General features: G+C 61.2%; 1 protein-coding gene across 2 annotated transcripts in view; it reads left to right on the top strand.

The window, feature by feature from the left end:
• The window catches only part of CUNH10orf90 (chromosome unknown C10orf90 homolog), a 121,812-nt gene that overhangs the window by 73,854 nt on the left and 25,848 nt on the right, over positions 1-22,110 (top strand). For both annotated transcript variants that reach the window (XM_045854370.1, XM_045854369.1), the window contains exon 2: positions 17,354-18,461. In XM_045854370.1, the coding sequence (XP_045710326.1) occupies positions 17,354-18,461 (1,108 nt within the window). The remainder of the gene's footprint in view (positions 1-17,353; positions 18,462-22,110) is intronic.

Here is a 22,110-nt window from a genome sequence, read left to right as displayed (position 1 = left end):
TATATAGAATAGAGGTGATTTTTTTAATGTTTATGTTGTCCTCTGCAACCTTGTTGAGCTCACTGCAGTTGTAGTTCTAGGGATATTTTTTTTTTTGGTTGTTTCCTTGGGATATTCTAGGTGGACCATCTTGTCTTCTGCAAACAGGGACAGTTTTACCTCTTTCTTTCCAGTCTTTGTACCTTTAGTTTCCTTTTCTTGCCTTATAGCCCTGGCTGGGACTCCCAGAATTGTGCAGAATGAGAACGGCGAGAGCAGGCTGGCTTGCGTCCTTCCTGACCTGTGGGGAGGAACGTCGTCTTGCACCACTGAGCAGAGTGCCCGTGTCAGGCTTTTGGGGGATTTTTCTGAGATTCTTTACCACGAACGGGGGTTGAGTTTTGCCACATGCTTTTTCTCCACTGACAGGATCAGGTGACTTTCTCTTTGCCCGTGAACATGGTGGATCGTCCACCGAGCTGTGAACGCGGACCGTCTCCAGGGACAGGACGGGTTTCAGAGGGGCCGTCCGGGGCCGTGTGCTGCGCGGTCACGCACTCACCCCACGTCGGGAGAATCAAGTCTGCTCTGGCTTTGCCCGGGGGCTGTGCCGTTTCTCTGCCCCCAATTCCGTCACTCCTCTTCATATTCATGTAAGATAACCTTTCTATGAAAGAGCCACAAGAGGAGGTGCCAAACGTCACCCACTCTCTTGACTCTCCCAGTGGGAGGGCAGACAAAACTCTCACGTGCCGGGCTCCGTGGGGAATGCGTCCTGCGATTTGTTTTCGTCCAGCGCGCGGTATGGGAAGCCCCGTGCAGCCATGTGTCATTTCAAATGATGACCCCTCAGCAGGGGGTGTGGTGTGGAGTCGGGGGTGTGGCCACAGCTGGAGGCGGGTGATTGACAGGCTGCAGATGGGCAACGGACTCACACCCCGAATGTGAGTCCTTCAGGTTGTGATCTTCAGGCCAGGGCTTCACCAGACCTCAAGAACGCAGGTGTTTTCCCCGACTTCCTCAGCCCTGGTCCCTGAGCCCCTTTGCACGTACAGGGCCAAACCTCCACAGGCAAGCGTGTGCCTCAGAGGCCACCAGCCGGGGCCCTGGGGCCTGGTGCGGCCCACGGCAGTATTTTGGTTGGGCCCCCCAACAAGTTTTTGTTGACTGTGAATTAGTTGACAATGTTTTTAAAATTTGGAAGATTTCCAATATCGGGCATAGAGTTCATTCAAAAGACGAGGAGGCCCAGAACCTGGACCTGTGCTTCCGTCCGCTGCACTGAGCGGAGAGGCGCCCACCCTGCCGTGGAGGGCGGAGCGTGGGGGTGGGGGGTGGTGAGGTGTGGTGAGGTGCGGTGGGCTCTCTGCTCGCCCCTCCCCCTCTCGGCCTGCTTTCTGCTTCCACGGCACCTGCAGGCTTCTGTTGCTGCGGCGTCCGGGACCCCAGCAGACCGCTGCGGGGAGGGGACAGCCCCGAGTCCCAACACGCTCCGTCCTTCAGGGAAGGTCAGCTAGACACCAGCTGTCGGAGCCTTCTCAGTACTTTCATTTGAAAGGGGATTTTCTTGAAAGTAATGGCACTGCTAATGAAAATCGATTTTTCTTTCCGACAGTTTGTTTTCCAGAGAGCAAACACAGGAGCCTTAAATGTTGTGCTAATGGCGGGTGGCAGGGGCGCAGAGGGACGGGGCGCGTCACCTCCGGGGAGAGCGCGGCGGCGGCGAGGGTCTCAGCCGGAGCTGCGCCCGGCGCAGGGACACGGGGCTGGGGCGAGAGGTGGCTTCCCTGTGGACTGAGAGCTGGGGGCGGGGCGGGGGGGGACCGCCTGTGCGGTGGCCTCTCTCCCGCACTGTGCCCACGCCCACTGCTGCCACAGCCCTCGTCCCACGGGGTTACAGGACACGGTCCATGCATGACCCACATCCCCTTCCAGGGCACCAGCCTCTCTGGTCACATCCCACGCTCCTCGCTGCCCACTGAAGACGTCCCTGGGGTGGCGGGCGCGTCCTCGGAAGGAACTCACCGCGCCTGCCTCTCGGGGTCCCTGTGAGCAGGTGTGTGCGGCGCCCCCACCCCTGGGGGGAAAAGAACCTCGGTGCGGGGAGGGGCGCCTGAGAAGTCGGCCACATGCAGGGCCGGCACCGCGCGGGTTGGACAGATGTGTTGGCGCGTGTCTGGGGGTGTCGCACGTGCGTGATTGAATGTTTATCACAGCACATTACGGGACGACGCGGTGTACATTATAATGAGGGTGATGTCATTTTCCACTTTTATTGCCACACAGCGTTGTCCACACACATCACATCCCCGTAACTCACGGGCCATTGCAGCGTCGCTCAAGGGCAGTCAGAGAGCACACGGTCCCTCGGTTCCTTCTTGCAGGCTCTCGAGACGGGCGGCACCCCTTTCCCAGATTCTTATTTTTGTTTCTTCCTTTTCGAACCAGCAAAGCCCCAGCGAGCATGCTCACCTGTCTGTCTCAGACGGAGCACAGGTGGGGTTGCCTCCCGTGAGTGCAGCTGACCTGTCCCGAAGTACGTGCACATTCAGCTGGGGTGGATGAGGAGGGAGGGAGCCCGACTTGGCCCGGGCAGCCTGTGGGCTCAGCGCGGAAAGGGGGAAGTCGGCCCCAGCTCCAGGCCCGACTCGTGACCTCGGAGCCTGGAGCCCCGGGCTCGGGGTGGGCTGCCCGGGTTTCTCTGGCGACCAGGCAGGGACAGGCTGCTCTCCACCTCGAGAGGGCGGCTGAGCACCTGGTGAATCCCCTTCCTGCGGGGTCGGCTTTGTGTCACGTGGTTGCAGCATTCCTCCTGCGCCTTACACGTGTCTGCACGTATTGTGTGCCAGGCTGGGCCTGCCCTTTCGTCTTTCTAAACGATTTATCCTCGTGAGCAGAAGTTTTTAACTGGGAGGATGTCTAATTTATCTTTTTTTTCCCCCTTTGTGGTTATTTCTTGCTGCTTAAGGAAGCTTTGCCTACTCCTAACGCACAGGGATATTCTGCAGTGTGTTCTTCTAAAAGCGCTCTGTTTTTAATTTCAGGTTGAGGTCTGTGATGTGTCCCAAGCAAGTGTTTGTGAATTGTGTCCCACGGTGCCCGTCCCCCCCCCCCCACCACTCCCCACCCTGAGTATCCAGCTGTTCAGCCCAGTCCTGGGACGGACCCTCCGGCTCAGGACAAACCGATCCTGTTTGCATAGCATTGCATTCTGCATGCAAATCTCTCGTTGAGGCCGCTTGTGTCTGCGTTACGGTTTCTCAGCCTCAGTGTGGTTGGGGGTTGGGTGATTCTCCGTCGAGGGCCGTCCTGAGTGTCACGGACGGGCAGATGGTTCGCAGCATCCTGGACCTCCGCCGGTAGCTGCCGGTGGTGCCCCTCCCCACACCGAGTCGTGACCACCCCGCGTCTCTGCACATCGCCGCAGTCCCCGGCGGGCCCAGACCACCCCAGGTGGGGAGCCGTTGGTCTCTGTTCAGGAGCGATGCCGATCGGTGGTTTTCCCTCCTTCTTCCCCGATGTTTCTCACGTCACGTCTGGGCTTGCTGCTCGCCTTCCGCCGGTTGCCGCTCCTCTCTCCCGAGTCTTGTAGCCTTGGCGTGTGTCTCCCCCAGACTTTGGGTAGAATTTACCTTTCCCAGATACGCCTGCGGGCTGCCTGGAAGGCTCGGATTTCTTCCTAGTGGACAGTTTTGTTCTGTTGCAGACTCTCACGCCCCCGCCTCCCATGAAACCTACCTGGGCCTGGAGGTTTCCGTACGAGAAGGTTCGTCAGTGAGTTAGTGAGTTCATTCCTTTAACAGCAACCAGACGCACGATTTTCTCTTCCACCTTACGTCGATTTTGTATTTCTAGAGCAACGGGGACACTTTTCCTATGTTGTTGCATTTACTCACGTAAAATGTATAATATTTCCTTATGCATCCTCTTCGTGTGTGTAAGCTCTGTGGAGGGAACACCTCTTTCATTTGCCGTAATGGCTGTTAGTGCATGCTTTTTTAACGTAATGATTTTATCGACTGCCCCGCCCCCCCACTGCTCCCACCCCCTCCCCCAGAACCTGCCCAGAGCAGGTCGGCCTCGCATCTCCGCTGCAGCACTGCTGGCCGCTGAACAGACCCGTGTCCCCCGAGGCCCTGCAACCCCGAGCGCCCAGCGGCTCTGGCTCCTGGTCCGCGGCTCGGCTGCTGCGGCCGGCAGTTTCGTTTCACTCGAGTCCCCGTCCAGCCCCTCCCAGTCCTGCCGGCCCTGTTCCTCAAGCAGCAGAAGCCGGCTCTTCCGCTCTTTCTCCCCAGGCACCTTCTCCGCTGCTTCTTTATCTCGGGTTTTGTTTCCCTGTCTGTCCTAGGCCCCCACCGCCTCTCAGAGCCACGGCTGCCGCTCCTCTGTGCCCAGACACCTGCACGGGCTGCTCGCTGCTCCCCTCGCCGCCTCCCCAACACCCGGGGGTGCTCGGGCGCCGCCCCCCTGCTGTGCGTGTGTGCGCGGACCAGGCTGGGGAGCTGTAATTACTGAAGCTCCTGCTTCATCTCCCTCTCTAAAGGTCAAGTTCATTAGTGAAACTTCTTTTATCTTGTCATTCCGGTTTCTGGTTTCTGATGGGCTGTGCTTCCTTTGCGATCAAGAGTGAAGCCGTTGAATTGTAATAACCAGCACCGTGAACTTGGGCTGGAAGGGGAAGCTGCCTAGCAGCTCCGTGAGGGCAGAGAATTTCTGTGCATTTTGCTCGTTGCCGTGACTTTGGTGTCTGGCTCGGGCCCAGCCCGTGGCGGCTCGTGCCACAAAAACGTGAGCTGGTTGACTTTGCAAAAAAAAGAAAAGATGTTATCAGGTGCTTCCTCTATGGCAGGCCACAAGCTGAAGATTTCCTGCGTGTCTTCTCCCTCGGCTCTCACACCACCCCACGAAATGGCGTGGTCCTTTCTCACAAACGGGGAAACTGAGGCATGGAGAGGGTGAGCGACTTGTCAAAGTCACAACCTTTATAAGGGATCCAGCTGGATGCCCAAGAACGTTCTCGGAGCCTCTGCCGCAGTCACGCCGCCGTCGCCGAAGGCAGGTGCGCCGACGACAGGACATGCCGCCTTCACCGGCGCGTCCGAGAGCCAGCGCCGTTTCTGTAATTGGTGGCAGTAGGGCACGGGAGACTTTATTAGGCAGATGTTTTTCTAGAGCTTCTACAAAAAGAGAAATAACCCAGCTTTTTAAAAAAGATTTTATTTATTTATTTTTAGAGAGGGAAGGGAGAGAGAAAGAGAGAGAAAAACATCAATGTGCAGTTGCTGGGGACCGTGGCCTGCAACCCAGGCATGTGCCCTGACTGGGAATTGAACCTGCCACACTTTGGTTTGCAGCCCGCGCTCAGTCCACTGAGCTACGCCAGCCAGGGCTTATAACCCAGTTTTAAAATGAGTAGAAGATATGGGTAGACATTCATCCAAAGAAGACACGCAAATGGCCAACGAGCGCCTGAGAAGGTGCACGGCACCGTGGGTCTTCGGGGAAATGCGGGACGGAACCACACTGAGATGCTGCGTTGCCCCCACCGGGAGGCCGCAGGGAAGCAGCTGGGCAGCCACAGCGGAGGGCGGGGGGGGGGCCCCCATGCCCTGCTGGTGGGCGCGGCTAGGGTGGGGAGCCGTCTGGCAGCTCCGCGGACAGGACAGCGGGGTCGCCGCAGGACCCAGCAGTCTCGCTCCCAGGTGTGCGCCCGTGAGAAGGAAGACCCGTGTCGGCATAAAACCCTGTGCGCCGGCGTTCACGGTGGCGCCGTGCCCTGGAGCCAAGGGCCACAAACCGCCCGAGTGCCTGCCCGACGACAAACGGACGCGCCCTCCGCAGTCTACCCACGAGACACGGATACGCACGCAGTGAACACCGTCAGCTGTGGGAAGAGTGGAATCCCGACACGCGCTGCCACTCGGACGAGCCCTGAAGACGTAGTGCTCACACCAAAGCCCGCACGTTGTCTGGTTGCAGTCACGTGACGTGTCCAGAGTGGGCAGCTCCAGAACGCACCTGTTCGAGGTTCCCGGGGCCAGGGGCGCGGGGGGCGGGGGCGATGGGGAGTCATGGGTGCGGGGCCCCTCGTGGGCGTGACGCCACGTGCTGGAATTAGCGGTGAAGGCGGCACAGCTTTGTGAATGTACAGAAAGAACTGAGTTACATACTTTAACAGGCAAACTTTACAGTAAAGGGATTATATCTCAATAAAGCTGCTGTTTAAAAAAATCATCAGCTGCACAGAGAGAGAGAGAAGACAGCTCAGCCCCGCTAGGCAGGGTCTGGTTAGAACAGAGCCCGACTGGGTGCCAGAGATCAGGGATCTCGGTGGCATGACTGAGCCAGCCCGACCCTGCCACACCTAGGCGGGAGCCCCTGGGGCAAGCCCCGCCCCCTCTGAGCCTCCGTTTCCTCTCTTTGTGAGGCGGCAGGTGTGGGTGCGTGAATATTTAAGGCGGCCTGGCACCCCGAGTGCCTGCACCCTGCAGGGGACCGTGTCCCTGGCTCTGCCTGGGTTCCGCGGAGTCTGCGGTGGCGGGAGGGCCAGGGAGGGACCCCGGAGCCCTCCGGTCTGTGCTCCACTCAGTACCAAAACCGCTCACCACAAGGCACACGGCACGAGAGAGGAGCAGCCTGCGCGCACCCCCAAAAAGGCCAGTCTGTCCCCCACGACGGGGCCAGGGCCACGGCAGGGCGGGCGCCCGGGCTGAGCTGGGCTCTCCGATCTGGTCCGGCGACAGCAGCCCGCGCGTCACGCGGCTCCCTGTGAGGGGAGGCAGCGCCTGCTGACACCTCACAAAAACATGTGCACGGCTCGTTTGTGTGAGGAGCCCCGAGCTGACAGCTTCGCTCGGTCTCGCCGGAGCGCGGGGCTCGCAGCAGGCCGCTCAGGGCTCCGCGGGTGCCCCTGCTCCCTCCCCGGGTGTCGGCGGTCGTCTAGCCCCGGGCAGAAAGCAGACCATGCGTCCTCTCCTGTCCTGCTGCAGGAAGCTGCCCGGGTCCCGAGTGTGGCGGGCAGCATCACATGGCAGCCTGGGTCCTATCTAGAGGGGACAGCGGGGGTGTCTTTCTGGTCACCGTTCCTGATAATAGGGGTCCACAGAGGTCACATCTGAAATCAAGCCGCTCAGTGACTTCCAGTTCACGGGAACCCAGATTCCGGGTCCGTGAGTTTGATGCGAGAGCGTCTAACACTGTGGACAGGGCCACGCCCCGCTTTGCAAAGATGCGAGCCAGATGCGGAGGTCGCCACCTTGCCCGCGGACCCCCTCCCGTGCTCCCCGAGCCTCGCCGTCCAGCTGTCACGGAGCTGGCCCGAGGGCAGAGCTGGAGAGGTCCTGAGGCCGTGCTGGCCCCGCACTCCAAGCCACGGCCGTGGAGGCTGAGCCCCAGAGGCGGGCTGACCCACTCAGGCTCACAGCCGAGTGGGCAGGGGGCACGGAGCCCCGTGTTCTTGCTGCCCATCTGGTCTCTCCTGCCATATTGCACTGCGTCCCTTTTACGGCTGAGAGAAAGGAGAAGCTGTTCTCTTTCCACCCCTGTCACCGTTTGCTCGCCGCTCAGGCCCAGGCCCTCCGCTCGGGGAGCCTGCACGTCACGGGGCGTCCAGAGGAGCTCTTGTTCCTGCCGCCGAGGCCGTGGTTGTCTGTGGCCCGGGCCGCCCCCAGCGCGGGGACTGTTTCTCTGAACAGGGAGGCACGTTCCCTCCCTTGCTCATCAGAGCCCGCCCACCTGGAGGTGTCGGGGTCACGTGACAGAGGCCACCTGGGCGTGACTGCTGACCTCCGCCAAGGACGGAAAACAAGACCCGCTCGCTGCCTCTCCACCGTGCACGGGGGTAGCTTTTTAAAGAGGACTTTCAACCGTTTCCTAAAATTGCCCATGTGTCTCTCTCTGCCTGACCTGCCTCTCACAAAAAGGACTCTCCTGTTGGCTGAGAAAACAGTAGATAAGGCCAAGATCGGACCTCACGGTGAAGGGCCGAGAATTCAGAGCGGAGACGCAGAGGTCTCTGCACGGCCACGTTCACGGCAGCATGGCTCCCAGCAGCCGGCAGGGGAGGTGGGAGCCACCGTGTCCGTCGGCGGGTGAGTGGAGGGGCAGCGTGTGGTCCGTGCACAGTAGAATATTACTCAGCTTTGCAAAGGAAGGAGACTCTGACACGGGCTACGGCCCAGATGAAACGTCAGTGAAGGAGCCAATGACAAAAGGACAAGCGCTGTGACTGCACAGATGTCACTGAGGTCCCCAGAGCGCGCCAGCCCCCGAGAGGCAGGAAGTAGACTGGCAGGTGCCGGGGCGGGGGGCAGGGTGGGTGGGCAGTTATCCTGTGGTGGGTGCAGAGTTTCGGTTTGACAAGGAGGAAAAGTGGCGTGGACGGGGGTGGTGTGGACGGGGCTGGCATGGACGGGGGTGGTGTGGACGGGGGTGGCGGTCCCACAGCAGTGTGGCTGCGCCTCACCCCTGAACCAGACGTGTAGAAATGGTCACGAGGGGCCCTTCCGTGGTGTGGATTTTACCACAGTTAAGGAAAAGATAGCCATCTGAAGACACACTCAAATCCACCTTGTTGTGTCTCATTTCCCGGCGAGGACCCCCGGGCCGTCTTCGTCTCTGTCACCCTGGCGCCCAGCTCTGGTCCGAGAAGATGTCAGGTGCTCAGTCAGTGGGAGCTGAGCGGGACCGTGGCGTGGCCACGTTGACGCTGTGTGCGAGGGCCAGGCACCAGCATTTACACACGTGCAAGGTTACACTTGGTTGCACAGATCATGCCTCCAGGGAGACCCCCACCCCACCCCCTGACAGGCAGACCTGGGGCCACACCCGGACACTCGGTTCCCAGGCATTTCAGAAATCAGCGAGAGCCTGAGTGGCTACAAAACTACTGGACAGGCTTGCAAAACGTCTCTATCACACACTGCAATTTTCTGGGAGAGATGAGAGTTCTGTGTAAAACGGTGGCTCATAATAAATACGTCGCCTACTTTCAAGGCCCGTTGTGTGACAGGCCCCGTGTGACACCCTCGAACACCTGCACTGACCTCGCTTCGCCGTCCCAGCCTGCCCGGACACCTCTCTGGCCGAGGAGCGAGCAGAGGCTCCTCCCAGGTCGGCTGCTCTGGAATGTGGCGGCACCGGGTGTCAGCCCGGCCCCGGTGTCAGAGCCCAGGCCGCTCCATCCGCTTCCGCAAGCTTCACGCAGGTGCCGGGCTCTGTGGCCTCTGCCCCTCGCCCCCTTTTCTGCATGCACAGGGGTCGTCATTATTGTGAGCTCGGGCTCACTGGACGAGGGGCTCAGCTGCCTCTCCTGCACAGCGGGGTAGCCACAGTGCCCACCCCCCCCCCATGAGGCCACCGTGAGTGTTCAAGAGATGCCGCTCACACCCAACGTCTGCCGTGCAATTAGCACTCAGTGTGTCAGCACTGGCAGTCGATGCTATAGCGACAGCGACCGGACTCCAAGCACTTTGGGGTCCTCTGGTGGCATCCATGCTGGCCCAGTGTTTACGAAACTGCTTACCAGCGTGCTGTCCAGGTGTGTCCTGACCCCGGTTTCACAGCGTGGAGAGGCGGAGCCCTGCCCTCAGGAACCGGTGCCTCGCCCCCCAAAGGCACGGCGTCCTGCAGTCGCTCGCGCACCCCTTGGCCGTGGCCGCTGCAGGCTCACCTGACGCTGCGATCCGTCTCTGCCAGCGCCGTCTGTGGCTCCAGCTTCATGGTTCAGTGACTTCTCCTGTTCGTGACTTGTCACCTTTCCAAAAAATAAAAAAAATCACAGTTTCACCGGGGTTTATCTGTGCTGTTCATTATCAGCCCCCTCCAATGGGTTTGGGTATAAATTACCGAGCAGTGTTCATTATAATTTACTGTCGGGGTGTTTTCTGGAACTGTCTGAGAACCCGTCCATCCGGTCACGGCGCGCAGGGCAAGCTGAGTGTCCCACCGCCCAGTGTCCTCGAGGGACCGGCGTGGGAAAGGTGGTGGCGTTTATTGTGAGTAGGTTGAACAAATTAACGTTGTGATGTCATCTGGGTGCACTTTCACACCCAAGAAAACGTTTGCACGGTACAAGTGCTTCTTGGCGAGAGGACCGGCACCCTCACACCCGGGCGGAAAGGAAACGAGGACTGAGAGGTGGGGGGGAAGGGGGGGCACCAGCGCCCCACGGGAAGCGCGAGACGAGACACTTCTCTGTCGGGTCGCGCTCCGCTCTGCAGGGAACTCTGCAGCGACGGTCTCGCCGGCGTCTTCCACTCGTCAGAGGCGCCTCCGCCCTGAACATCAGAGGAAAGATTTCTGCCCCTGCTGATGCGAAAGGGCACCAAGGTGGGCGCGGCCCCGCGGCCTGGTTGCCACGTCAACATGCTGGTGACGTCATCACAGGCGGGAGAACGGTTTGCGATTCCTCGGCTCCGGGCGGAAGGCGGAGGCCGCAGTGTTCTGCGGGGAGTTACAGGGGTGCACTGTGGCTGACATTTCTCTCGTTTAGCTGACCATGACCTCGTCTTTAAAAGACCTTTGAAACGGAGGAAAATGTTCCTGGGGCGCCAGGGGGATCCGATCGAACAGCCCGAGGAAGGTCTGTTCTGTTCCTCCCCCTCCCCACCCCCCCCGTGGATGCGACTCCGTGGACACGTAGAGCAGCGGCTCACACTGGCAGCGCTCAGCCGGGGTGCTCGGTCGGCCCGGCACGCCGCCCGGTGGGTGCCAGGCAGGGCGGACGGGGCACTGTCTGAGGGTCTCCGTCCACCGGGGAGACTGACTCACGAATGGTGGGCACGGGGCCAGTGTGCCCAGCGCACCCTGGGGGCAGGGGCTGGGCAAGGCTGCGGCCTCAGGGACTCTCCGGCCTTCGGTTTGCGGCCTGTGGCAGAAACAGCAGAGCTGCCTGGCTTCTGAGCCCCTGGGAGTCACCGGGCCGGCTGTGGGCCGTCATGCACAGAGGCCCCCACAGCCACGCCGTGAGCCCTGGGGGGGCGGCTACCCTCCCGAGTGAGTTCCGGGTGTTCCCTTCTCAGCGGGGCACTGAGGTCGGGAGGTCACGTCGACCACGCAAAGCCACACAGCCGGACCTTGGCCCTGGGCCACCGGACCCCGCCCCACAGCTCTGTCCAGCGTGTGTCCTGCAGGCGCCCAGGCTCTGCCCATCCTCCGCCTGTTTCCTTTCACGCAGGACAATTTCTTCATGTATGGGGGAGTTAACCCTGTGAAAGGACGCTCAGAGTCCCCCTCAGAGTCCCCAAGGCCGGGCAGGTGCGGTGAGTCTGAGGCAGAGCTCTGGGGAGGGGCGGGGGCGGGGAGCAGCCCCACAAGCACGCTCCGGCACAGCCCAGCCTCCCTGCGGCGGGCGGGGGCAGCTGGCTGGGCCACCTGGGCCGGCCACCTGCTGTCTCTCTCCTGCAAACCAAGGCAGGTGCAGTCTGTCCTGCTTTCTGCTGTTTCCTGCATTGGGGACACGACCCCCCCCCCCCGTCCGCCCCCCATGAACTGATCCGTCCCAGCTGCTGGAAAATGCCAGCACCCCTGCTACCTCGTTCTTGCTGAGCTGCCCCTCGTGCCCACCTGGTTGTCTGGCTCGGCAATGCCAGTTGCCACGTGCTGGGGGCCTCTATCAAGGTGACAGTTGTGTGGCCAGGTGGGCAGGGACAGGGCTGTGTCCTCAGCACAGGCCAGGCACTGGGCTGAATTCTCGGTGTGCGTCATCTCGTCACTCCTCGTAGCCACCCTAGGACACGGGGCTTCTGTTGCCCCCACACAGGGGGGAAGTCGGACTACAGTTGCTTAAATCGCCCAGAAGATTAGTGACGGAGACGGACTTGAATCGGGGTCTTTCTTCCCTCCGAGTCTCCGTTCCCGACCGCTCTGGGGGGTCCGCCTCCCGATGTCTGCGGGGGACGTTGACATTGTGCATCAGGCGCCCTCATGGGTGGCGTTAGTCACTCCTCCGTTTCACTGAAAAACAGGTTTATGACTCTAAGTCCCAGCCTGACTGGCTTTGTGAACCCCCTCACCCGTGTGCAATTGTTTAACTGTTGCCACCGTGGCTCATACACCCCAGATCCCTTTCTTCCAGCGAGTGTTGCCTTGTGCTAGAACTTTCTGGTGTTGCCACGTACGCTTTGTAGCCATCATGTGAAAGGCCGTACATTTCGTCCCGTGCATGGGCTTCTAGGTCCCCAGCTAGTCTGTGACGGTCCCGGAACCTGGGGTCACGCACCCTCCGCGGCAGAGCGGACTTGGCCAACGCAACGAAGAACCCGGAGATGGGGAGGTGGTCTTGAGTTGTCTGGCGGGTCCGGGGCAGTCACTAGGGTCTTTGTCAGAGGGACAGGAGGGTCAGAGAGAGAAGGTCGGTGGTGTGACGGTGGCCACAGTGGCCGGCGGGATGTGGGGCTCGTTGCCCAGGGTCACAGGTGGCCGTGGAAGTTGCAAAAGGCAAGGGAACGGATTTTCCCGTGGAGCCTCCCATGGGGGCAGCCCCGTCCACACCTGGGTGCTGGCCCGGCGGGACCGTGCCTCTGACCTCCGGAGCTGTAAGATGGCACATTCGTGCTGTGTAAGCCCCTGTGTGTGTGGGCGGGGGGGGGGCTCTGTCACAGCAGCTGTGGGACACTCATGTGCAGCCCCTGCCTGTGGGTCACAGCGGTCTCCCTCCTCCCTGCTGGCGAGGACAGCGGTGTCACGTTCTGAGCTCTGTGCTAAGGGCTGGTTACGTCGCTTCCTCTCCAGTCTCCTCTCCATGCTATTTGCTCCTGTGCTGAAAAGTAGCAACACTGTCTCCTTTTGCTTAGGGGTATGGGGCAACCGGTCAGTCTGCAGGCTGATGTCACAGAGAAGAAATCTGGCTTCCCCGAGGTAACATTTGTTTCCACCCTCTAGAATAGTCAGCAAAAGGCAGCCAACCATAGAACGGGATCACTGGCCTCCCTAGGATGAGCTTGCATTTCGTTCTGCTCAGCTCAAGGTCAACGGGAGGCCTCAGGAAATCTCCCCACGCTGACCAAGACCTGGGACGTCATGGCGTGCAGCGCATCCCAGCATGCAATGCGTCTGCTCAGTGCTGCTTCTACAACCTGCACGCCGGCGTGTGAACTTGCAGAGTCACGGGAGGGTGTAGCGAGCGCCTCTCAGTTTTAAGCCCCAACCAACCTGCCGGAGACCGAGAAGGAAGCCGGAGAGCATCGTGTGAAGGTGGAGGACGGGCTTGGAGATGCAACCGCTCGTGCAGGCTGCTCAAGCCGCAAGAAGGGCCCGCGGTCTCCAGTGGGGAAGGACATGAAAGGTCCTACTTACAAAACAAAACGTTCTGGTTCTGGAGAACAAAGGATTCTGAGCACAGTGCTTAGCGGGGGCCCGGCGGCCCCTGCCAGGCTTTCTCCCATTGGCTCACTCCGCCCTCCCTGCAGCCCCTGGCAGTGAGGGACGGACGGAGGGCCCTGGCACCGGCGCTGCAGAAGCGGAAGCTCAAGTGCAAGCTCCTCCAGCCCTTGGCTCGCCCCAGTCTCTCGGCTCCTCGGCTGCCTGGCTCCGGCGCTCTGTCCTTACCCTGCTCTAAAGGACACATTTCGGTCAACAGAATCGAAAACGCGGACTTTCCTGCCCGAGAGAGGTGTCGGGGGGGGTGTTGGTGCACAAGACAACTATTGTCTCTTGCAAGTGGGCACTCTGCCTCCAACTCCGCTGACTTCGAGGGAGAGCGGAATTGTGTGAACGGTGCTCTCCAAACAGACAGATGAAAGCAGCAAGGTGTCTGCAAAACGTGTTTTCTCCTAAAATGCTTGTCACGGGTGTTATGCTTGGGTTTAGCTCTGTGTTGAATAAAGCCGACGTTTCCCCTGTGATCCCCCTCCGCCTGGAGTCCCGCCAGGTGGAGAAAGGACGCGATTCTGGGCCCCGAGATGCAGTCCGCAGTATTTAAAGCCCTTTCCCCGTGGAAGCGGCGAGCTCGCCATCTGAAGGTGTGAGGACGCGTGGTGTCACTAACTGGCTCCTGGGGACCGAGATGAAGGCGGTGGGCCACGCCCAGACCGGGGGCCGCTCTTCTTCTGGAAGACGCCAGCTGAAGGTGTCTCGTACCTGCTCTTGACACGGGCAGGCAGGTCCCAGCCTGTTCCTGTTGATGCTCCAATTAATCCGTGTGGCCGCTAAGGATCCAGAGCTGGGGGCCATGCGACTGGGTGTCCGTGACACCCTCACTCGCACGCTCACACCGGCACATCTGCTTGGGAATGACCCGGGTCATCGGTTGGACCCTATCGGCAGTGTGACTTTGAGATGGCCCTCCTTGCTTTCAGCTGTTGAGGCCTGTGCGTGCTCATCAAATGACGGGGCCCTGCACACCCAGGCCCTTGCGCTGTGTCTGCCGGGAGCCCGCCTCTCCCGCCGGGCCAGCACCAGGTCCCTGTCTCTTTGCAAAACCCGCGGAAGCTGCGGACGTGACCTGCGGCGGGTGCTCCTCCAGCCAGACAGTGATTCAGACGGAATGAACCAGGGAACCGAGTTCTCTTCCTTCAAAAGACAGTGCTTAAATTTTCCTCTTAACAAAAGTAATGGCAACTCCACGGAGGCACTTAGGGAAAAGCAGAAATAGACAAATAAGGGAACATTCGTATCTATTTATCTCCATTAGTTTCCTCATGCGTTTCCTTACACGTGACTGTCACATCCACAGCTTTTGTAGCTGCAGGCACGTCCCCTGTCATTTAAACTCTTTGTGATCATTTTTTGTATGTGTGTCATTTCTGCAGACGGTGATAATGCATTTCTGTAGGCCGTGGTGTGCTTGCCCAATCCCCTTTCAAAAAGCCTGGATTCTTGCCAGCTTTCCCCGGCTGTGTGTCACCCTGCACCAAACCGTGTGCTTTCTAGTAAATGCACGGGCAGACGAGGTTCTGCGTGGAGGGAAACACTCCTATTTTCCCATTTGTCTGAAAACCCTCTCTCTCTATGGCTACACACCAAAGCGGATGCATACGTTTGAAAACACCCTTACAGTCGGGATGAGATGCCATGCCAATTCATCCCGACTGTAAGGAAGGGCGTTTCGAAATGTCTGCATCTGCCTCGGTTTGTAGCAATTGGAGGGATGGCACAGGGGCGTGCCCGGAGCAGGCACGCTTGCAGCTAATGTGGAGGTGACCACGGCGTGTCTGTGGGGCGATGGGACCAAAGAATCCTTCTGGCAAAGAGCGTAGGTGGCAGAGCAGCTGTGGAAGAGGAAGGAATCGTCCCGTGGAGAAACATCGAGATTTCAGAGCTACAGATTAGATGAGATGCTCATCCTTTGGAGAAACACGGCGCTGCGGAAACAGAAGCGCCCTCAGTCCGGGGGTTCAGGACCTGCCTACTCTCTGGCCGTCCACTTGGACTCGTGAAATGGCGCCCTCCTTCGCAGCAGCCTCGTGGCACAGACGCGCGGTCAGAAAAGGTCAATAAAGCGGACGAGACGACAAAAACGAAAGCTGTCGCCAGCTCCACAAAAGCCTATGTGAAGCATTTAAAAGGAATCCGTGTCTTCAAGCAGCATTGATGGGAAAGAAAATGTACCTGCGTGCGCGGTGCTGGTCAGGGACGGGGGGTGGGGGGAGGTTTACCAGCCCAGCCAGACACCAGGTCTAGCCTTTCACTCGACCCCTCTGTGGCCTTGAGCACCCCACGTGACCTGCGAGACTGGTTTCCTCCTCTCAGACTGCTACATCAGTTTGTTTTAGATAAAAGATCTCCTCTTTCAAAGCCATGCGCAACTCATCCAGGATAAAGGACAGAGGGAGCGACCCACTGAAATTGCGTCATCGGGGAAGGTAGTTGATGGGAAGGATGTCGACAGCTTCTTAAGGAAAATATGCCGTGTTTTCAATGCGGCAGGTGGCTTGGGCTCGTCAGACAGACCCTCTGCCTCATGCCCTCCGTTTCCCAGGCGCACCTGTCTCTCAGGTGTGGCTGTGTGGGCGGTGGTGGAGAGGGCCGTGAAAAACGAGGAGAAAGGGGAAACAGAGGAAGTCAGGCCGGCCCTCTCCCCACGTGGGACCCTGCAGGGCCCAAGAGGCTCCCCGCGGGCGGCGCCCCCGTCCGAGGCCCAGCTGCGGAGAAACGCTGGCTGCCGGGGGAAACGGTTGTGACTCCGAAGCAAAGGACAGGGCCCCTGGGCGCTCTCGTCGAGTCTTAGGAGGACGACAGTTTGCTGTCACTCGGTTTGAGCTTGGGTGTCTGGTAACAGGCAGCAGCCGGGGCCCCGCCCACAAGGTCTCCAGAGCCTGGGGAGCCCGCCCTTGCGACCTGCCCTGTGACTGACTCCCCGGCACTTCGGAGGTGGCGAGCTACCGCTCAGTGTGAGCACCCAGGGTGCCCTCGGGCTCCCACTTGAGGACTGCGGGCGGGTGGGGGTGGGGGCCGGGGGGCGGGGGGGCCGCCAGCGTTACTTTGGATCCTGTGCAGTGCCGTGCACGGGCTTGTTTTACGCCCTGGAACAGTGGGTGTCCCGGGTGGGGCTCGGGTCCCTGAGAGCGTCCGAGTGCTGGGTCGGCTGGTCTCCGCGCAGCCTCCTGCAGTGCGTCACCTGCGCACACGGCGAAGACAGCAGGGACAGGGGAGATTCCCCCCCACCCCGTCCCCCCGGTTCGCCACGCCGTGTTAAAAACCACGGCTCACTGTTGCGGACACAGGTGACTGGCTGTTAGAACCTGCAGCCTGCTGGTTCGGAAGCAGCAACACCGCTCAGTACGTGGGCAGCGACAGGAAGGCAGCCACACTCGGCCTCTCTCGGTCCAGCCACTCCCGCCCCCCCCTCTGGTCCCTGGTTCTCAGGGCCCCTGCGCCGGTCTGGGCCGTTGTCGAGCTCCAGTGTTGGATGGCCATGGTTCCGCAGTCTGGGATCCGACCCCGTGATGGCAGTCCTGGGGAGGCCCTGGGTTCCGGTCCGAACCGGCACAGGGAGCTGGGGACGGAGGCCGGGGGGCCCCCCGTACTCGCAGCTGCTCTCGGAGGAAAGCTGACCCACCTTCCCACGAGCCCACGCCCCGAGCCCACGCCCCCCTCCCCCTCCGAGCCTGCGTCGGGGGCGCCTGGGCCTGGTGGGGGCGACGAGAGGGATCCCACGGCCCCGTCACACCCACTCCAGTCCATGGACTGAGAAGGGCCACCAGCAGCGGAGACCTCCCCCGGTCAGAGGGCCGCCTCGGAGCGCACAGTCAGCTCACGCGCAGATCTGGGCTCCTCGCCCGCCCCCCGGAAGGGATGCTCAGAGGGGGTGTCGGGGGTGGGGTGGCAGGTCTGGGGTGAGAGTGCTGGGCACAGAGTCCCTTGGGCCCCCGAGGGTTCCCTGCCTGCGTTCCAGTGGGCTGCCTGAGTAATTGTGACCCTTTTCCATTTGCAGGGGACTCTGGCATCACCCAGGCCGACAATGATTCCGTCCACGGCCATCGCTCAGCTGATGGATGAGGGCAAGTCCAGAGAAGACGGGGCCGCCCTGCCCGTGCTGTGCGCGGACCCCCAGCTGCCCGCGTGGCCCGTGAAGCAGGCTCTGGCCAGCCGCAGCGGGGTCACCATCGACAGGGCCTTCGCCTTCCTCCCCGGCCAGTTAGGGGTGCAGACGCCGGCGGGGTCTCGAGGACGCGAGGCCGAGCTGCCCCCCAAAGAGGAGAAGCCGGGCAGTGGCCCCCGGAAGGGGTTTGCCTCCATCACCATCACGGCCAGGCGCGTGGGCCCCCCGGCCGGCAGCCTGGTGTGGGGGGCTGTGGGGGACCCGCTGTGCACCCGGTGCAGGGTGCAGCACCCTCTGCTCAGGGACCCCTCTGTCCTGGCCAGCGGAGCCCATCCCGGTCGGCACCGAGGGCCTTTCACCTGCACGGAATCCTCCAGAAGCGGCTCAGTGATGAGGCTGAGGTTCCCCGAGGCCCAGCTGCAGCTGTGTGACGGACACCAGTACTGGGTCACCAGCGTGGACCACAGGGAGGGCAGGTTTCCTCCCGACCCCCCACCGTCGGGAAAGGGCCCGCTGCTGTTCAGCTCCTGCGTCCACCTCAGGGTGTCTCAGCAGTGCCCGAATGCCATCTACTACCTGGACAGGCCCCTCTCCGTCCCCATGGAGCAAACGCGCCTGGCTGGCCCCAAGATGCACAGGTCCGTCCTGTCCCTCAACCTGCGCTGCAGTTCCCACGGACTGACACCAGAGGGGGCAGGCGGCACAGCCAAAGCAGGGCCAATCAGCAGTGCCCTGAAGCCGCAGCTCCCCGAGGGGGGCCCCGGCCTCCTGGGTCCGCGCTGGACCCCGGTGGGGCCGCCCGCCCTGGGGCAGGTGCATTTGGGGACCGGCACGTGTCCTTGGGGCGGCTCCTCTCCGTTGGACGATGCAGAATTTGCCGCCGCGGGCGCTCAGCAGATCGCGGTGAGGAAAGGGGCGGAGGCCCCTGCCACGTGCTGTCACGCCGGCGTTCACACCGACCAGCTGTCCATTCACATCCCCGGCTGGAGTTACAGGGCGGGTGAGTGACGCGTCCATCCCCCGGCGGGGGCCGCCCCCACCGGCCCTCCCCACCAGCTGGGTGCCCCACCAACGTACAGACCGGGAGTTTCTTCTCCAGCACATGCTGGGAGGGGCCGCCTCACGGGCTGCGCTCCCAGGTGGCTGCGGCCCGCTTGGGGTGGGTGGAGGTCAGCGCTGCCTCCGTGTCCTTAGGTGACGCTTTCGTGCATGGTGAGCCCTCCCTGGAAGCCGTGTCTCCAAGGATGCCTCCAGACCCCATGTGACAAGCAGGGAACACCCACGCCCGAATGAAGTTAGTTTAGGCTCGCGTCGTTCCGAAACAGGCCTGGAAGGACAGGCCGCCGCCCGCTCCAGAGGTCTCGTCCCTCTGGTCCCAGCGCCTGCGTGTCCCAGCTGCCCAGAGGGCTGGCCTCTCCACCGTCCGACCTGGTAGTTGGCAGTTATGGGCTGGCTCCGGAATAGTGTGAGTGCGTGTGTGTGTGTGCGTGTGTGTGTGTGTGTGTGCGTGTGTGTGTAGTAATTATGGGACTTTTTCAAAATGAAGCAAATCTGGGGCCTCTCCATGCCCAGCGGCGGGAGCAGAGTCTCCTGCTTCCTCAGCCGTGTTTTCCGGGGCAGCTTGGCCAGGACCCGTGGCTGTGTCCACACGGCCGCCCTGGGCTGGGCAGGACCCCCAAGGCTGGTGGGGCCCCCTCTCCCACCCCCCAGGAGGTCAGAGAGGCCAGAGTTCCCCCTTCCTCTGTGCCAACTTGCGATTTCCTGCTTCACTTTCCGCGAGAGACTCTGGTCGAGGAATCAGTGACTCCCCACTCGGGGGGAAATGGTTAAAGATGACCGCAGCCAAATTGAAAAGGCAGCATGTGCGTGGTGCTTTTACAGTGCAGCTTCTGTCCGTGAAAGCTTTGCTCATTAATGAAAATGACTGTGAAGCATTTTAAAGCCGTAATGGGCGCAGGCACGTGAGAGGATGTCAGGAACAAGGGTACGTATACTGAGCGCTCAGAGGCCGGTAGGGCGATCGGACGCGGCTTCCCGATGGATGAGACCGTGGGGGCGCCCGAGAGGTGCCGTGGGGGCGCCGGAGAGGTGCAGACGCAGCCCGGGGCGGGAGACGTCAGCAGCGTCGGGGTTGCCGGCACAGGCCTCGCGCAAGTAGTTGAAGAGCTCGCTGGAGCCGCCAATGTCGTCTTCCTTGCTGATGAAGGTTCCGGAAACACTGGCCGACATTGCCGTGAGCCCCGGTGGGAGCGCATCCTTGTCTGCGGGCCTCATGCTGAGGAATAATAGTGTGGGTTTCTGGCGCTCCCACCACAGCAGTGCTCAGCTCTCCGGAGCCGGGTCTCACACCTCCGTCCCCGCGGAGGGGCGCGCCCAAGGAAAACTCCCCAGCGTGCGCCTGGCTCTGGCGTGCAGGCTGGTGCCTGTGGCCGTGTGACCGGCTGTCTTAGGCGCAGAATCAGGATTAACGCTCTGTCCCTGGCCACCACCCTCCCCCGCCCACGGAGAGCGCTCCACCCTGGAGGTTCACCAGTGGGGCACTTCAGTGGCCCCGAAGCCCGAGGCCTTGCCCGACTATTTGGGGACAGGTGTTCGTGGGGGCCAGGTCCCCTTTTTCAGCACTGCTGATCTGTGATGCTCCGGCACAGCGATCAGGGACAAACCCCCTCCCCCCGCCCACGAGCGCCCAAGGCTGTCTCCACCTCTGGGTAACCGGAGAGGGGGGTGGGTTTGGTGCCCTCAGAGGTCCCGCCGAGCTTGAAGACGTTTCTGCAGTGCAGTGTTGGAGGTTCCGCGTGACGCTGGGTCCCTTAGTCCTCAAGTTCAAAACCACAGAGACCTTGGGCTCAGACCATTTGGGCCCAGGCCTCAAGTACGGGGCGGGGGGCAACGTACGTTTGCAGCTGTTCGAAATAAAACAGTAAATACTCGGAGGACGAACTCGGTTTTGCACACTCGCCACTGTAAACCTGCTTCTGCCGCACCCTGTGTGTACCAGTGTGCACACCCACACACGTCTGCGCCTGTGTTTGTGAGCTCTCTCCCTCGAAGCTGATTGGCAATGACACGCACTTCTCCCCGGGCCACTGGAAGGCCACGGGGTATGCGGCGTCGACCCACACGGCTCTCTGCGTCCTGTGTGCCCAAAACAGCGCTGGCTTCGTTGATGCTCTGCTTACTGCCAGTCCCACTCTGCACTCCAGGCCTGGGGCCGGAGCTCCCCCCGGTCCTGAGACCCCCAAGCAGATGGAACAAAACCATCCGACTTTTTAGGTGCTTTCGGAGAAGATACTGGACGAGCACCGTTCTCGTCCGCATCCGCCCGCCTGAAGCATCGATGTTGCGCAGTGGGCCCTCTGTCTGAGGGTCTCCCAGTCGGTGGCACAGGCTTCCGGTGGTGTGCGACTTTGGAGTCTTCAGTGGAACACGAAAGCCCGGTCAGGAGGAACTCCCAAGGGACTTCCTGCCCGGTCACCTGACGAGCGCCGTGTCTCCCGGTGTTCGGCCACAAGACTCTGCCCCGCAGCGGTGAGTGGGGTCATTTCATGACGCGAGGACGGGCACCACTCAAGGGATGAGGACGTCACAGACGGCGTGTGTCGGGATGAGCCCCCCCCCCCCCCGAAGGCCCGCCTTAGACTCAGCTGCACGAGCCGGCCCCCTGTGGGTCCCTGCCGCCGAGCACCGTGTGGTAGCAGATCCTGCTGTTCGCAGCGCCTTACAAACGCGGCGTTTACCGACCACACAGTGATGCGCGTTGCGGGTGTGTCCGAGTTCAGCTGTGTCTTCGTCGTCGGGCCTTGAAGTTGCTACTCCTGTTTCGCTTTTCGGAACGACAGTAATGTGAGGACGTGGCCTGCAGGACTGTTCTGGATGCGGGGCTATTTCCTTTTGAAAATAAAACCCTGGAGATGGAGCGTCGGGGTCAGAGAGCATTAGCCTTTGTCAGTTTCCTGACACGCGCTGTCAGACTCGACTCCAGGAGAAGCCCCGGCGAAGACCCTCTCTGAGTGCTCCTGGCCGAGGTTAGCGGCGATTCGCAACCCTCTGCAGAGTTCCGGATGAAAAACAGTGTTTTCCTCTGTCTGAGCTGGCGTCTCTGTGATCGCTGCTGAGGGGGAAGACTTGGCTTTACGGTCCCTGTTTCTCACCTTGACCTTGGCCGTAGCTCACTCAGTGTTGCCCACCCCCTGTGGCCTCCCCTCTCTGGGCCTCAGCAGTGGCAGCATTCGGGGCCAGGGCACTGTCTGTGGAGCACCGTAGGGTGTGTCACAGCATCCCTAGCCTCCACCATCAGATGCTGTAGCTTCCTCCCCCCCCACCCCACATTGTGACAAACGCAAATGTCTCCAGACTGTATCTGGGGGCGGGGCGGCGGGGAGACAAAGTCGCTCTTGGTTGAGAACCAGTCGCCCGTTCTGTGCCCAAACCTCCTTCCAGCTATGGCTGTGGGCCACCCGCTCCAAGATGCTTGCCACTCCCGCTCCCCAGTCTGCGAGCGACCCTCAGTGCGTCTTCCCGGCCCCATCCCTCCAGTCCTGACTCCCGGGAATCGTGGGGCCTTTTGACATGACGTGTCGTATTGGCTATGTCCCAGGGTCCTCCCCTTCTTCCAGACAGCACTGTCGCTGAGGCCAGGCTGCAGGTCT

Source organism: Phyllostomus hastatus, unplaced genomic scaffold, assembly GCF_019186645.2.
Source record: "Phyllostomus hastatus isolate PE091 unplaced genomic scaffold, TTU_PhHast_1.1 phas_scaffold_1066, whole genome shotgun sequence".
Taxonomy (NCBI): Eukaryota; Metazoa; Chordata; class Mammalia; order Chiroptera; family Phyllostomidae; genus Phyllostomus; species Phyllostomus hastatus.
The sequence above is the reverse complement of the archived record's forward strand: the minus strand, read 5'-3'. Positions and strand labels throughout refer to the sequence as shown.